This window comes from Armigeres subalbatus, chromosome 1 (assembly GCF_024139115.2).
Source record: "Armigeres subalbatus isolate Guangzhou_Male chromosome 1, GZ_Asu_2, whole genome shotgun sequence".
Taxonomy (NCBI): Eukaryota; Metazoa; Arthropoda; class Insecta; order Diptera; family Culicidae; genus Armigeres; species Armigeres subalbatus.
In genome coordinates, this window is record NC_085139.1 from 77,071,229 (window position 1) to 77,087,647 (window position 16,419).

General features: G+C 41.8%; 1 protein-coding gene across 1 annotated transcript in view; it reads left to right on the forward strand.

Annotated features, from left to right (window-relative positions):
* Window positions 1–10,236, forward strand: part of LOC134206279 (uncharacterized) — a 98,096-nt gene extending 87,860 nt beyond the window's left edge. Inside the window, exons 3-4 of the mRNA XM_062681973.1 lie at window positions 9,651–9,655; window positions 9,721–10,236. Coding sequence (XP_062537957.1) covers window positions 9,651–9,655; window positions 9,721–10,236 — 521 coding nt within the window. The remainder of the gene's footprint in view (window positions 1–9,650; window positions 9,656–9,720) is intronic.
* The last annotated feature ends 6,183 nt before the right edge of the window (window positions 10,237–16,419 follow it).

The window sequence follows — 16,419 nt, forward strand, 5'->3', positions numbered from 1 at the left end:
TCGGTTCTTTTCAAGACCAATATTTGATTTAAGACATAGTTGATTCGAGAAGAATTTCCATCACTGTACAAAATACAACCGAATGGTGAATTTAGGAACTTTAATGGCGTCAGTACACTCAACCAGCGGATAGAAGATTCAAATACAGAACCTTGCAAAATCTATATAAAATTTTGGCATATACAAATTTGAAAGATTTTAATACAATCGTTTGATGTAATAATAAAGTTAGTGAATTGTAAGAACTATATTGGTTTTTTGTTTGAAAATCTGGTCTTTTGACGACAAAATCTGCCCTAGGAAAAGTATTGTTTTGGACTGGGAGTACAGTGGTGAATGTTATGGGTGAAAACACAATTCTCGGTTAGGAAGCAATCCGACAATCATGATATCAAAAAACATGATCAGTGGAGCACATTTAAAGGCACTTAGTATGTTCTGGATAGGATCCACGGTGTAGCAGTAATTTTTTATGTACATATTCTGAACCCCATCATTCGGCACATCAAACGGAGAAAAACCAGGTTCCCGGAATGTCACGGAACTTAATTTAGAGTTCGAGTATACCTCTGCATCTCCACGATTGTCTTGGGATAGGATATCGTTTTAGTTACAAATGATAATTTTTCTGGATTCACTGGGTCATTTGGCCGAAAAGGTCTTTTAGCCGAATGTTTTGTTTCACGACTCACATCTTACTTCTCACTATGAAAAGTTATTTGATCTTCTTACATTACGCAAGGAGAAGTCTTATTCAGCCAAATGTCCTATTTGGCAAAATTTCCTATTCTGAAAAACGTCCTATTCGGCCAAATGTCCCATTCGGCCAAATGTCCCATTCGACCAAATGTTCTATTCGGCGAAATGTCTTATTCGGATAAATATCCTACAGTCAAACCTCCATAAGTCGATTTTGAAGGGACCATCGACTCATGGAAATATCGAGATGAGGAAAATAAAATTCTTGGGAAACTGTTTGAAGGGACCATCATAGTGACTATCGATTGTAAGTAAGCTATCTGATAAGAAAATTATTTTGAGCTTTTTAGTGGAATGTTTTCACCTGTCATAAGACGAGTTTATACTATATACTATATATTATAGTATAAACTCGTCTTATGACAGGTGAGTAAGCTATCTGTTGAGAATCAAAAAATTTAAGATTTTTAAGTCATTTTTTTGTAAATGCAAATCTCAAAATACTACCAATTTCAGAATTTGTGAAACGTGATATTGTAGCAGCAATTATAGAGGTTCCTACTACGCGTGGGAAAACAGAAATATACGTGGCTTCAGCATATTTTCCTGGGGATGTAGATGAAGTACCTCCCCTTGAAGTTGCATCATTCATGACATTTTGCAAAACCCAGAACAAAGCATTCATAATTGGGTGCGATGCAAACGCGCACCATACGATTTGGAGTAGTACGGACATCAACACAAGAGGTGAGTGTCTCTTAGAATATTTAACTGGAAACAATATTAACATATGTAACGAAGGCACTAACTGCACCTTCATGAACTCTATAAGACAAGAGGTATTAGACTTGACACTATGTAGTAATACAATTTTAGGTAATATACACAATTGGCATGTTTCCGATGAAGTATCATTATCTGATCATAAACACATCATATTCGATTATGGCGTTAATGAAATCATAAAAGAAACATTCCCAACAAACATTCACTAGTTGAACTAACATCAGTGTGATAATTTAATTCAGCGCTGTGTTGAATTATGTCTGTTCTATTTCTTATCACAACTTCTGTTCAAGCATTGTTCACACAATTTTGGCGAAGTTATACAACTACATCATCTCATTTTGAAAAACAACTTTATTAACTGATTCGTTAAACCTTTAATAAGCATTTTACTAAGCCTCAATTCAGCTACATGTGAATTCTTCGAAAATAATAACGCATAGAAGGTAACATCAGTAAGATCTTCAATGAACGTATTTTGAAGCAATTGCTATTTTCATATAATCATTTTAAAATTTTCCTAAATCGGGTCTCGAACTGCTGTCATTTGATCATCCGCCGGTATCGTTGTCATCCGCGCCATCCTTGATTTGTTAGATATGGCTCACTCAATGCATAACATAAATAATCTTATTGCTGAATATGAATCATAATTGGACTCTTATTCAATAAGTCGATCTGTCAAACTACAGTTTGTTAATAACTGTACAATTTTTTATTTCAACCATTGTTCAACCAGTCATAACGATCGCACACTAGGAAAAATACGTAAAAATAATGTCGATAAACGATAAAATAAAATCCGTCCCCAATGCTATTTATGAATTTATGAAAATAAAATCAATGTACATTCGGCCTTCCTCAGAATCTCTTGATAATCGGTTGCGATATGATTGTCAAATGCTAAGATAATTTCAATTATTTCGCCGCAATAAAGATCAACATCCATGCGATAATATTGGGATTCCACACATCAAAGATTCAATAATTTTCCGATGTTATTCAACGGCGTTATGTCCGGCTTTTAGTAAATTTAGTTCCGCATTAATGCATGATTTTTTTGTATTGCTCCAGCAGTTTTGTTCGTTATAATCTCCGACAGTTTAATAAATCACGAAAATAAAAAGCATGTCTTGAAAATAAATCATTATTTTTCTATAAATCAAATTTCCCAGATCTAGAACCCAGATTTTTTCTCAAACTGAAAAAAGCATGTTTTTTCCCACTGTGCGATAGATCAGATAAATTTGAAATCCAATGGTTAAGAAGGACAAAGGTTAAGAAGGATGTCTAATGCCTGCTTATTAACTTACTATTCAAACTCAATTCGACCACCCTTTCAGAGCATCACATCATAGTCGAACAGAGAACTTTAAAAATCATTAGTTCAGTACATTGTTAAACTTCCCCAATGTGCTGAAATGTGATAAAACGAAAACGTAAGTTCGACTTCAAATAAAGGTAGTAAACAAATAAATAGGCCATGTCGAATATTAGTTAGATTAAATGCTGAAATGAAATCTGTCTAGCAAATTATTCAGCATCCATTTTATTCAGCTACAAAGATCACAAATAAACAATAATTCAACCTAGATGCTTATTTGTAGCTTGTCGTTGTTTGTTGGGTTCAGAGATCCCAGGAAAACAAACTGGGAGCTGTACTGTATAAATTTAGCTTCGGGTGGCAACTTTTTAGCTTTCAATAAGAGTTGCCCAGTTAAGGTATGATCAACCGACAGGGATGTACCTTGGTGGAATAAAAGATTAGAAAACTTACGAAAACAGGCTCGCAAAATGTTTAATCGAGCAAAACGTATTTTACAGTGGGATGAATACAGGAAATCACTCACTGTATACAATGAAGAGTTAAGGAAGGCTAAACGAAAAAACTGGAGGCAGACATGTGAGAACATGGAGAGTACTCCTGTGGTTGCTAGACTTCAAAAGGTTTTATCTAAGAACCATTGTAATGGTCTAGGTACTTTAAAAAGAAAAGATGGATGTTTTACTTCCAATACAGCAGAGACACTGAATTATTTGATGGAAACACCATTCCCAGGCTCTCTTCCTAGCTTGGATGAAAAAGCGACACCCTTGGATTCACATACTGGATCAATAAAGACCAGTACAAATGAATCAAATAAACACAATGATGTTGTGGTAACATCTGGACAAACAATGAACAGAGATAATACGCGTCATCTTGCAAGTCGTATTTTCACACAAGCCAAGGTGGAATGGGCAATACACTCGTTTGAACCATATAAATCACCAGGTAATGATGAAATTCGACCTGTGATGATCCAAAAAAGTAAAGAAATATTAATTCCTTGTTTGACTGAAATGTTTAGAGCTAGTTTACAATTAAACTGTATACCAAGAACTTGGCGCCAAATGCGCGTACTATTCATACCCAAAGCTAATAAAAAGGATAAAACAAGCCCAAAATCTTTTAGACCAATAAACTTGTCGTCATTTATGCTGAAAGTAATGGAGAAATTGATCGATGATTACATTAAGAAGGAATATTTAGAATTAATGCCATTAAACAAATATCAATTTGCATACCAACATGGAAAATCAACAATAACTGCACTTCATACGCTAGTGACAAAAATTGAAAAAACTTTAGAAGCTAAAGAAATAATGTTAGCTGCGTTTTTAGATATTGAGGGTGCATTTGATAATGCATCTCATAATTCTATGAGAAATACTACGATAAAAAGAAATTTTGATAATTCAATTATATATTGGATATTTGAAATGTTACAAGGTAGAGAAATCTCTTGTGATCATGGATCTACAACAGTGATGGTTAAAACTGTAAAGGGTTGTCCTCAAGGAGGAGTTCTCTCTCCTCTGTTATGGTCGCTAATAATTGATGAATTATTATCGAATCTCGAAGCGAAGGGCTTTGAAATTATTGGTTTTGCAGATGACATAGTAATTATAGTTCGAGGAAAATATGAGCATATAATTAGAGACAGACTTCAATCTGCTCTCAACCTAACTGTACGATGGTGTGAGAATGAAGGGCTTAGCATAAACGCTCAAAAAACTACTATAATTCCATTTACACGTAGAAGAAGTATTAGAGTTCCCGATATATATTTAAAGGGCATCAGGTTAGAACTTTCTCTAAAAGTGAAATATCTGGGAGTACTTTTAGATAGCAAACTAAATTGGAACTCTCACTTAGATCTTATAATCAGTAAAGCTACAAATGCTTTATGGATAAGTAAAAGAACCATTCTGTGGCGTTTCGGAATGTACTCTTAAAATGGAACTAAAGAACTGGGAAAAACTGAAAATAAATGAAATCTGGAATAATACAAGGACAGCACGACAATCAAGGAGATTCATAACTCCAAATGCAACAATAACTAAAAAGGTTTTGAGCTTATCAAAAAAAGACTTATGTACATTCAGTGGGCTAATAACAGGTCACTGTACCAGTAAATACTATTTAAAACAACTTGGGGAGCTGGAAGACGATATCTGTCGTTTCTGTAACTTTGAGATTGAAACTTCGGAACATTTACTTTGTGATTGTACAGCACTTTTTCATAGAAGAAGAAACATTTTTGAGAAGGGTTTTATTGAACCCTCGGATGTTTGGATAACTTCTCCAATAAATAATAAATAAACTTCATTCGTTTAATTATACCTTACTGGGATAATAATCATAGTCAGTAAGTTCAAATCACTCTTCAATAGTGTTTTAGACTATCTGACTTCTACTATACATTAAAAAGGGGCCCGCCACAATAGATCAAATATCTGGTCGCAGTGGATATTGTATCCGACAGGAAAAAAAAGTCATTTTTTAGTGCCTGAAAAGTATCAAGGACGGATTAGGATTGATGAGCATGATGATTATACAGTCCGTGTTGCTACTCCGTGGTTGCTCACAACAATCGCAATTCTACAGGGAACCAACTGAAGGGTCATGGGATTTGCTTGCGGGTCATGGGATGATAAATATGTACAAGAAAAGATACAAAGTAGGAGAATGAAACGGGCCTCGGATTGAACTCACGGCGTCCTGCGTATGGAGCACAAGCGATAGCCATATGATCTTCGAGCCCGTTTTTGAATAATTCTAATTTTTGAAGATTGACACATTCTATGAAGGGTTGGCACGAAAAAAAAATTCTGATTAGATTGCTGGCACTGTCGATGTCCATACAAAATATTCGAAAAAAATCAGCAAACACCTTTTTATTCACATCGAGCAAGTACATCTAGAGCGATCAATTTTTCAAAACATTTGAAAAATTTAATTTTTGACTACACTCCAAAAAATCGATTATATAGCAATAGCAACAATAATTTACAGACAATCTCACATCAATAAACTAAAATTGTTTGAGAAACATGAGCTGTGCGATAACCACGTCAATTTATTTACTGTTGGCTGTGATACATTGGAATCGAGAAAAAAGGATCAAGTTTCGTGGATCCAATTAAACGAATTCCAACTATATTTTTTGTATGAATTTAGAACCAACTTGAATAGGGCATGCTACCTGAATTAACAGCATGACCGTTAGTTTCCGTTAGGAAATGGGTATAAAGCTTATTTAGAAGCGAAATTTTGTTTACCAACAGCAATATTTGAATAGGTAGGCATTTTGGAGAATAAGAAGGCCACTGAAGTCTTCACTTAATGAGGTGAACTGATCGACTGAATAATATGGGATTTTGAGTGTTTCTATTTGGCAAAGCAGGGATCTGATTAAAGTTCTCCTTCATCGCTTTTTTGTGTGAAGAGCATTTTCGTACATTTATATTACGATTGCCAAGGTGCGATTACGAAGGTGTGAGTGGAGCAACCACAAACCATGCATCTAGCTTCCATGTGGCCATGTTTCGTTACATTACTCCAATTTTGGTACTCGCGGTACTGAGCGGTACTACTTGGCCAAGTAGTTTGGATATGAGACATAACATTCGTCTTTTCTACGCTCTTCAAATTATTTAGTTCACTTCTGTTAAAGTAAGATATGAAAAATTCATGGGACATCTTCTCTGGTAGGAAACAGGTGGATTTATTTTTCATTTTCATTTCATGAATTGTCACAAAACCTAGCAATTGTGTTGTTTTCATTACGATCTCAGTCGGTGATTTATGATCACTGGATAAACTTTTTAAGAAGAATTTAAACAATCATTCAGTTTTGTTACAGGCACCTGCCATGCCTGTTAGCACATCAATTTCCCTTAGCATTATTCTCTTAATATTGAATCAAACCAAAAGGTACAAAGAGTGCTTGGATCTCGATCGGAGGTTCGTTTCGTTTCAAGAACAACAAATTTTGAATTAATGTAATCGAAAACACAGAGTTGACAGTGATTATGACGTTGTATTAGTTTTGGAGTGAACAGAAGTTTTATCGGTGCTTATCTCCAGTTCTCCACTAACTGGAATAGCTTATGGCACAGGTGCCAAGTCATTTACGGTGTTCTTCCAGAACGCACCACAATTCACCTAGCTGTAGAAGGCACTGCATTGTGCCCTTGTGCATGGTATCCTGGCGTGTGGATATACATAGAGCGCCGCATATCAAGAAACTTAAATGGTTAAAGTCGAACGTGCTTAATATTAATGCATACGCTTTTTTCTCCGTCGGCATCTCGTGAACCTTAATTGCTATTGTTCAGAAGATTGAAAGAACTGTAACAACTGTAACTGTAACTGTCTTGTTTTTTTTTTTGTGTTTTTCACTTTTCAAAATAGTGTGTTTGTCAATGAATCTTGCAGTGTAGCCGTTGGCGATATCTTAATAATAATTCGACTGGTATGAAAATAAATTACGCCCAAAGATAGATAGATCGATCAAGTGGCAGAGTCTTCTATGGTTGAAGGCTGCGTTAAATTTCTCCATCGATGAGTTGCCACGAACTATCACTTTCTGTGAAAATATTGATAAATTGTTTCGCATTCTCGGTTTTCCATAATTTTCAATTTTGAAGACCATCCGAAAATAGCCCAACAGTTCAATTTTCAAATTCACATTCGGCACAGAATACATATTACTGCATTAAAGCTTATTCATACTACGAGCCTTTTTACTTGACTCTGCAATTGAGTTAATAAGCGCATCAAGGTATTTGCATATTTTCAACTTACTTATGAAGGTTCTAAATATTCTTGAATAAATTGTGAAAAGCTTTCCGTTCTCTGTGTCGAATAATACATATGATTGAAATTGTTGACATATTCGTCACGAGTGCCTTATTGAACATTTGCACATCTGACATCATCAGCACAACCTACAAAATTAACCCATCAAACATTTCAACGTTTATTTAATATATCCTGCTTAGAAAATTCCCATCGCGGAGACGTAAAAATAAATTAGTCACATATAGCGTGGCAATCCTTGAACTCGTGTTGCTACACGCATCCCATCGTACAAGTTCCGTCCGTTCGCAAATACCCACCATATATATACGATTCCGCGCTTGTACATATCAAAAACACGGCGGCCCCATCCGACGACACGACCAGAGATGGAGACCCCACGCGGAGCATGAATATGTCGCCTCGCCGTGTGTTAATTTCCTTTTCATTGTGCATTCATTCCCATTCCTCGGCCCCACCCAATCCGACTACCGATTGCGCCCAGCAGTTCTGCAGATGCCCCTTCTGATTTACATTCATGCCGGTACCCGTCTACCATTGCTGAAGCGAATTCCTCCATATACCTACCATGCTGTGCCAACGTATCCCAATGTTTACGACTTGTCTCGGACGGTCGTCAGTCTCCGCTGAGTGACTTTTTTTTTCTCTCTTCGGTCCGTCCTCCGCCCCTTCCATCCGCGTGCGACATCAAAGCTCCTCCTATGCTTCCTTCTAATGCTTCGGTTGGATGACTCTTCTTCCACCGAATTATGCTCAGTGATCCATTTTTCCATGGAATACAATGTTGTTGCTTTGTTTAGCTCTTCCGTGCCATCCATGGCCCATCCGATTCTGAGGAAATCAATGGCTCACGATGACAGACACTGGACGAAAAAACAGTCATCAAACAGTATGTGGGTACGTGGCTAATGGGGAAGGGAAAGGGCACGAGTGCGGAAAAGTGTGATCGTAAAACAAGAAAGTCGATCGTGTCGAGCATGTGCTAGGGATAGGGAGCCCTTTTCGATGGGAAAGACGAGCGGCAAACGATGGCACCATTGTTGCTGCGCTGTGGTGGCAGCCAGCTATGCTCCGGTCGGTGTTCTGTCTTCTTCGTATTTTGTTCTTCCGAGTGTTTCGGACAAATCAGCCACCATTGCATTGCCCTGTTGTATAGCTCGGATTCGTTTCTCTATGCTCCCTGTGCTCTCTCTTTATGTTTCTCTCTTTGGGCCTTCGAGCACGCGAGAGGAGAAACACAGAGTTCACGCACACCATTAATGTCCGGTGGTTGAACGGGCACCGACCGACCCCCCTGGATGTTCGTATTGCCATGAGTCTCTTCGATTGTCGGTACCGGGTGCGCACCACAAAGCGACAGGCTTGTTTGCATTATGGGAACCGAACGGGCAGGGATTGGAAATTAGATGAACGTGGAAGTGACTACAATGTTTGAAAACTCGATGTGTACATGTACGGTATGTGAAAGATACCCAAATATGCCACAACTCGTAAGGTCCTTGGAATTCTCTACAATAGAGACACAAATCGTTAACGCCTATGGGCGATGACATACTGACGCGTCGAGCGATGCGGAGCGCGTCCAAGCACTCATAAAGCAGAATATCAGCAAGAGAAATTCTTTTGTCTTGGACGCGTTCGCGCACGCACACGCGTGAGTATGTCATCGGCCTATGGCACTGAGCTCCAGCCATGACGAGGAAAGTAGGGGAGTACAGTGCAGTGTTGTGCGGTGTTGGGTAAAATTTTAATTTTTATTTTTACAATTTGGCTGACAAATATAGTTGCTGTGCATTCTATTGTACCCATTTTTTATAATAATTTACGTAGCGTCAAAATAACATTTCAAATTCATGAACATACTTTTTATTTGGATCGATTTAAAAAATAAAAATACTTTCTTGACAAAAATACATCCGTTACCTTATATGAGAATGAACCGAGGTGAACTGACTGTTCACAAACAACTGTCAAAAGTGCCGATACGAATAAATAAATGTTGTTGTTTTTCTCTTAGCTCAGGTAAATAAGAATCATTATTTTAGGTATTTGGGACAGAAAAATCATTTAAATTTGTGTATTAACAGGCGATAGAAATGGGATCCCACGAGTATTTCAATGATGTTGAACAAATGCACATTGAATTCCTGGAGGAGGATGAATCATATGTGAATCAGAGCAGCAAGCAACGGGAGATAGACGATGAGAATTTCTCCTTCGATCCACTAGAAGATAGGGATACCGATGAAGAGATCGACGACCAGCCTCTGCGTATTGAAAATGACCAGAAAATGTTTTGTTTTCCCGTAACAGTCTACACCCGGAATTTTAAAGGACATAAATCTGGCCCATCGATTGGAAATATTCAGGTGAGCTGTGAAAACGCCGAAGAAGTGATGAATACGGTTTCGAATATTGTGCGAGCTACGTTCGAAGAGAAGCCGTATTCGAGCCCCTGGTTCCTGGTTGGTGGTGATGCGAATAAATATACCGTCCATTGGCATGAAAAATGTACTCCAGACCAAGTGGACATGGACAAGTTCGTCACGTTCCAATGCAAAGCTTCCAAACGAACATACAACCCAGCTATTGGAAAAACCTGAGAAAATATAGAAATTCCTCAACAAGGATGTTAAAGTTTTCGTCCATGTTTACTCAGATTCTGTTGCTTCAGCCAATATGTACGATATACTGCGAATGTAGCTGTTGAAACCGGAGGAGCGTGACAGGGCTGGTGCGGCTTCTAATCAATCAATTCGAAGCGTTTCCGATGAGCTCAAATTGATCCACGAAAGTTCCTACAGATCTTCACAAATAAACTGGTCGGTTTGGGCATCCTTCTTGCTCACAAAAGATGCGTTTGAACGAGAAGAATTAAAACTGCGGGGACCACCCCACCACGTAATACACCTATTCAGAACGGTGCCTTCGAATTCACAACAAGTGTTGAACAATACTCGCAAAGATATTGGTATTGCGCAAAATGTTGGTTGATTGGTTGGTCTTATGCAACGTACATACCAGTCAAGCAGTTTGACGAACATTGACTCCGCTCCCAAGAAAACGCTTCGGTTGCTGCTTTGTTTGAACGTATGTGAAGTTGTTCGAACAACCATTTGACAGTTGGCGGCTCGGTTGGAAAAAATTAAAACGGTTTGATTTTGGTTTGAGTTGTCGGGGGTGAAGTCAAAGTTCGCCGAACATGTTTGAGCATTTGTAGTGAAGTTGCACAAACCCCCGTATATTGCTTGATGGTTGGTGCTCAAGTTGGCGCTTCGGTCGTTCGAGTGTGATATTGTTGGTCGAATAAATTGATTGTTCGTGCAGCTGTTGGTAAAACTTGATGGATGTTTGAAAAAACGAGAGGTGGAGTCAATGTTGGTCAAACTGCTTGACCGTGTGTACGTTCCATTGCGGTGGCGCACAATTATTGATCATGGCGCATGTATGTATCTTAAGGTCACTCCTGACAGAATCCAAGTTTCAAAGTGCTCGCGTTTTCGGGAGCACACCACTCGATACGGAAGCAACGCACAACTGTCATTTTTATTTTTTCACGCATGCTGCGACGCAGCAAAGCTGAATCAACAGGAGGTCAGGAGTGACCTTAAATTTAACGATTTACGAATCCTTCACCTCACCCGTAAAATTGTCGTTTAATCCATTTAGAACAAACAAACAACCATGCGTTCACCACTATTTTAAATTCGATTGACCGCCCTTCGGGCGTTTCGTCGCACGCTCATTTAAAAAACTTATTTTGAATGCGTTAGAAAGTCATTAAATGTTGTTTTGAAGAGGAGATCATTGTAAAATGTAGCTAGTTTTGTAAATTTTGCATCTACACGTTGAAATGGTTCGATATTCTTTTTTATTGTGGTGAAAACATCGAAAAAACTTAAAAGAGGTGCATTTCATACAGCAAATCGAAATACTGGAGCAGATTCCACCTTTCCCCAAAGATTTATCAGCGAGAGGTGAACCAGCCAAGGCCTCTTTAATAAAGAAGAAAAAAAATCTGAAAAACTGCGGTATATAATTCGGGCCTGGTGTCCTCACAATTGGATCTCAAACAACGAGCTCCATCATCGTTGTCACCAGAGGCCGATAGCAACAGAAATTCGGGATCGGAAGTGGGGCTGGATCGGCCACACTCTACGTAGGGACGGAATCGAAATCTGTAAACAAGCATTAGACTGGAACCCAGCGGGACATCGCAGCAGAGGCAGACCCAGAGGCTCATGGCGGCGAAGCCTCAATAAAGAAATAAAAGAAGTCGACCGAAATCTAACCTGGCAACAGGTTAAAGCGATAGCCGGGCAACGCTCAGGATGGAGATCTTTCAAGTCGGCCCTTTGCACTACCGGAGGTATACAGGATCCATAAGTAAGTAAAATCCAAAAAACTATTGGAAGCTCAGCAGTGCTCCCTTGTAAACGTTAAAATTGCGGTTTCACTACCCAGCACTACCAAGCTGCTCTTATCCATGAGTATGGATCTGCAAGGCGTCGCGAAGGCCGACAAAGAGCGTTTTCTACATAATAATTTATGATTTTGAGTGAGTCCATTCATTCATTTATTTAGTCTACATCTATACAGATAACACTGAATCAACAATTTGACGCCACAATACACGGTTCGAGGCCGCATCTCTCCATCCTCGAATACGCCCCACGCTCGCCAAGTCGTTCTGCACCTGGTCTGCCCATCTCGCTCGCTGCGCTCCATGTCGTCTCGTACCTGCCGGATCGGAAGCGAACACCATCTTTGCAGGGTTGCTGTCCGGCATTCTTGCAACATGCCCTGCCCATCGTACCCTTCCGGCTTTAGCTACCTTCTGGATACTGGGTTCGCCGTAGAGTTGGGCGAGCTCGTGATTCATTCTTCGCCGCTACACACCGTCTTCTTGCACACCGCCAAAGATGGTCCTAAGCACCCGTCTCTCGAATACTCCGAGTGCTTGCAAGTCCTCCTCGAGCATTGTCCATGTTTCATGTCCGTAGAGGACTACCGGTCTTATTAACGTCTTGTACATGACACATTTGGTGCGGTGGCGAATCTTTTTCGACCGCAGTTTCTTCTGGAGCCCGTAGTAGGCCCGACTTCCACAGATGATGCGCCTTCGTATTTCACGACTAACGTTGTTGTCAGCCGTTAGCAAGGATCCGAGGTAGACGAATTCCTCGACCACCTCGAAGGTATCCCCGTCTATCGTAACACTGCTTCCCAGGCGGACCCTGTCGCGCTCGGTTCCACCCACAAGCATGTACTTTGTCTTTGACGCATTCACCACCAGTCCAACTTTTGTTGCTTCACGTTTCAGGCGCGTGTACAGTTCTGCCACCTTTGCAAATGTTCGGCCGACAATGTCCATGTCATCCGCGAAGCAAATAAATTGACTGGATCTGTTGAAAATCGTACCCCGGCTGTTACACCCGGCTCTCCGCATGACACCTTCTAGCGTAATGTTGAACAACAGGCACGAAAGTCCATCACCTTGTCTTAGTCCCCGGCGCGATTCGAACGAGCTGGAGTGTTCGCCCGATATCTTCACACAGTTTTGCACACCATCCACCGTTGCTTTGATCAGTCTGGTAAGCTTTCCAGGGAAGCTGTTCTCGTCCATAATTTTCCATAGCTCTACGCGGTCTATACTGTCGTATGCCGCCTTGAAATCAACGAACAGATGGTGCGTTGGGACCTGGTATTCACGGCATTTTTGAAGGATTTGCCGTACAGTAAAGATCTGGTCCGTTGTCGAGCGGCCGTCAACGAAGCCGGCTTGATAACTTCCCACGAACTCGTTCACTAATGGTGACAGACGACGGAAGATGATCTGGGATATCACTTTGTAGGCGGCATTAAGGATGGTGATCGCTCGAAAGTTCTCACACTCCAGTTTGTCGCCTTTCTTGTAGATGGGGCATATAACCCCTTCCTTCCACTCCTTCGGTAGCTGTTCGGTTTCCCAGATTCTGACTATCAGTTTGTGCAGGCAAGTGGCCAGCTTTTCCGGGCCCATCTTGATGAGCTCAGCTCCGATACCATCCTTACCAGCTGCTTTATTGGTCTTTAGCTGTTGAATGGCATCCTTAACTTCCCTCAAGGTGGGGGCTGGTTGGCTTCCATCGTCCGCTGAACTGACGTAGTCATCTCCTCCGCTGCCTTGACTTTCATTGCCTATACTCTCAGCGCCATTCAGATGTTCCTCGTAGTGCTGCTTCCACCTTTCGATCACCACACGTTCGTCCGTCAAGATGCTCCCATCCTTATCCCGGCACATTTCGGCTCGCGGCACGAAGCCTTTGCGGGATGCGTTGAGCTTCTGATAGAACTTGCGTGTATCTTGAGAACGGCACAGCTGTTCCATCTCCTCGCACTCCGCTTCTTCCAAGCGGCGTTTCTTCTCCTGAAAAAGGCGGGTCTGCTGTCTCCGCTTCCGTCTATAACGTTCCACGTTCTGCCGGGTACCTTGCTGCAGCGCGACCGCCCGCGCTGCGTCCTTCTCCGCCAGAATCTGTCTGCACTCTTCGTCGAACCAATCGTTCCGTCGACTTCGACCCATATACCCGACGTTGTTCTCCGCTGCGTCGTTAATGGCTGCTTTGACTGTATTCCAGCAGTCCTCAAGAGGGGCCCCATCGAGCTCACCCTCTTCCGGCAACGCTGCCTCGAGATGCTGCGCGTATGCAGTGGTGACATCCAGTGAGTCCATATTCTTCTTGAAAATGTCCTCTATGTGAGATTATTTTCATCGGCTTTTTTCGGTAAACATTAAGGTGGTTATACAACAAAGCCACAAATCGGCCATCTTGGAAACCACGTGCTTTTTCTAGTGATTTTTCAAGAGCACGAATTGAGAGAACCACAATGCCCATGGGGATAAAAACATCCGTAGATCATTTACTTACTTATGCTGAACAATCGACTTGAATTTCAGCATTGTACGGAAATTATTACGCTAGATTAGAACTTTTGATAATAGGAGTAGAAAACCGTGTGGTGAATTTAAAATTCACCACTTGGCTTGATTGTATAATCACCTTAATCAAACTAAGCAATTACCGGACGTTTCGACCTACTAATACGTTCGATCATCATCAGTGGATCATGCTATAGAGAGAATCTACTCCCATTACTTCTCTGCTTTTGTGGTTGTCAAAGGACAGCTTGTCGTCTATTATGACCCCAAGAAGTTTCAGGCTTCACCTTGACGTGATCGAAACTTCACCGACATGAATTACTGTATGTTGTACCGACTTGCGGTTGTTTACATTGAGCGAGCTTCTGGCCTTTACTGCCGTCATACGCATATCTGTCCCATGTTTGCTGGGATTTCCTATGTACATGGGACAATTATGCGTAGAACGGCAGTTTAGCGCTCATCCAATCTGCTACTCGCTGATCGCGCCTGCTGTGGTCAGTTCAACATCGGGAATCGCCTCCCCATAGACCTGCAGGGTTACGTCATTTTAACACCAGGAGGGAACTTGAGTCTCAGAACCCCGTTGTACTTGAAATTCCGTAATACCGGGCCCAATATTGAACTTTGCGCAACTCCTGCGGTAATAAAAACGTTTCTCTGACCGGGTAAGTCTTGTATAATAGTACACGGTTCTGTAAACAGCTTTCCAAGATCTGGTACAAGCCCTCTGGCAGGCTAAGCCGGTGTAACGAGAGCGCGGTGTCACTGTTGAATGCATTTTTCACATCAAATGTCACTAACGCACAGTATACCTCGACTTTATTGCTTGACAGGCCGTCTCGGCGGGGGCAGCAGGGACTTTGTCCAAGGGCTTAACGACCCCTCCCCATGGCCACTGCGAGTTAGACCGGGACCATCGTCCCTAACCCCTAATCCCAAGGCGTCAAGCGACCCGTGCCGAGGGGATGCATGGCCAGGGGGGTGAAATAATAAGCTAGGCCTTTAACGGAGCCTGTGGAGTACCTGGGCACCCTCCACAGTAATTGTCCCTTACCGCGTCATGCTGGGCTCTGGCGTGTTGGACCTCTTTTCCCGAGCATCTCGTGGGACCAAAATGGAAAACCAAGTCAATTCTTCAATTAATGGTAGTAGTGTAGGCGACAACCCCTTCGCAAGAGGTGGGTTGTTCAGGTCTCCGCCTAGGAGGCCAGAGGCAATAGTCGGCAGCTCAGTGCGCAGCGCCAGCGTGGGTCACTCAACCTTCCTCTCGGCTATAAAAACGCCGGTAGGGGTTATTGACGGCCTATGGCTTGCGGAGGCGATGAACCGCAAACGCGATGGGCTTTCGGCCTTCGAGGTGGCGACGGAACAGCTGGACGTCATCATCGACTTTGCGTCATCGAAGCATAATATCAGTAAGGACCTCAAGAGGAGCTTGCAGAAACTTCGAAAGTCGATGCTGGACACCAAGCTGGAGAGGGCGGTCGGGACGGCCAAGTGTAAACCCGTGAAATCGGTGGAGTCGAGGTCTACCCAGACTGAGGCCCAAGGATTCGCGGACTCGGGCAAGGTCGAATCGACCGAAGGCGTGCCAGCGAAGACGGTGGTGCCAAAGTCTACCCAGACTAAGGCTCAAGTATTTGCGGGTACGTCGGGGGTGACTGCTCCAACGGAGCAGACACAAAAACGGGGGAGACAGTCTCCAGGGGATGAGCTCCCTGGGGGCCGCTCCAAAACGCGGAGGGTTACTACCCCGAACAAGGGTAGTGGGGCTGGGAAGCTGAACCCCGGTCAGGTACCTCCAAAACCGGGGGAGGAAGGACCTGGGAAGGTCCGTCCACTCAGAAAAGACGGTGGTAAG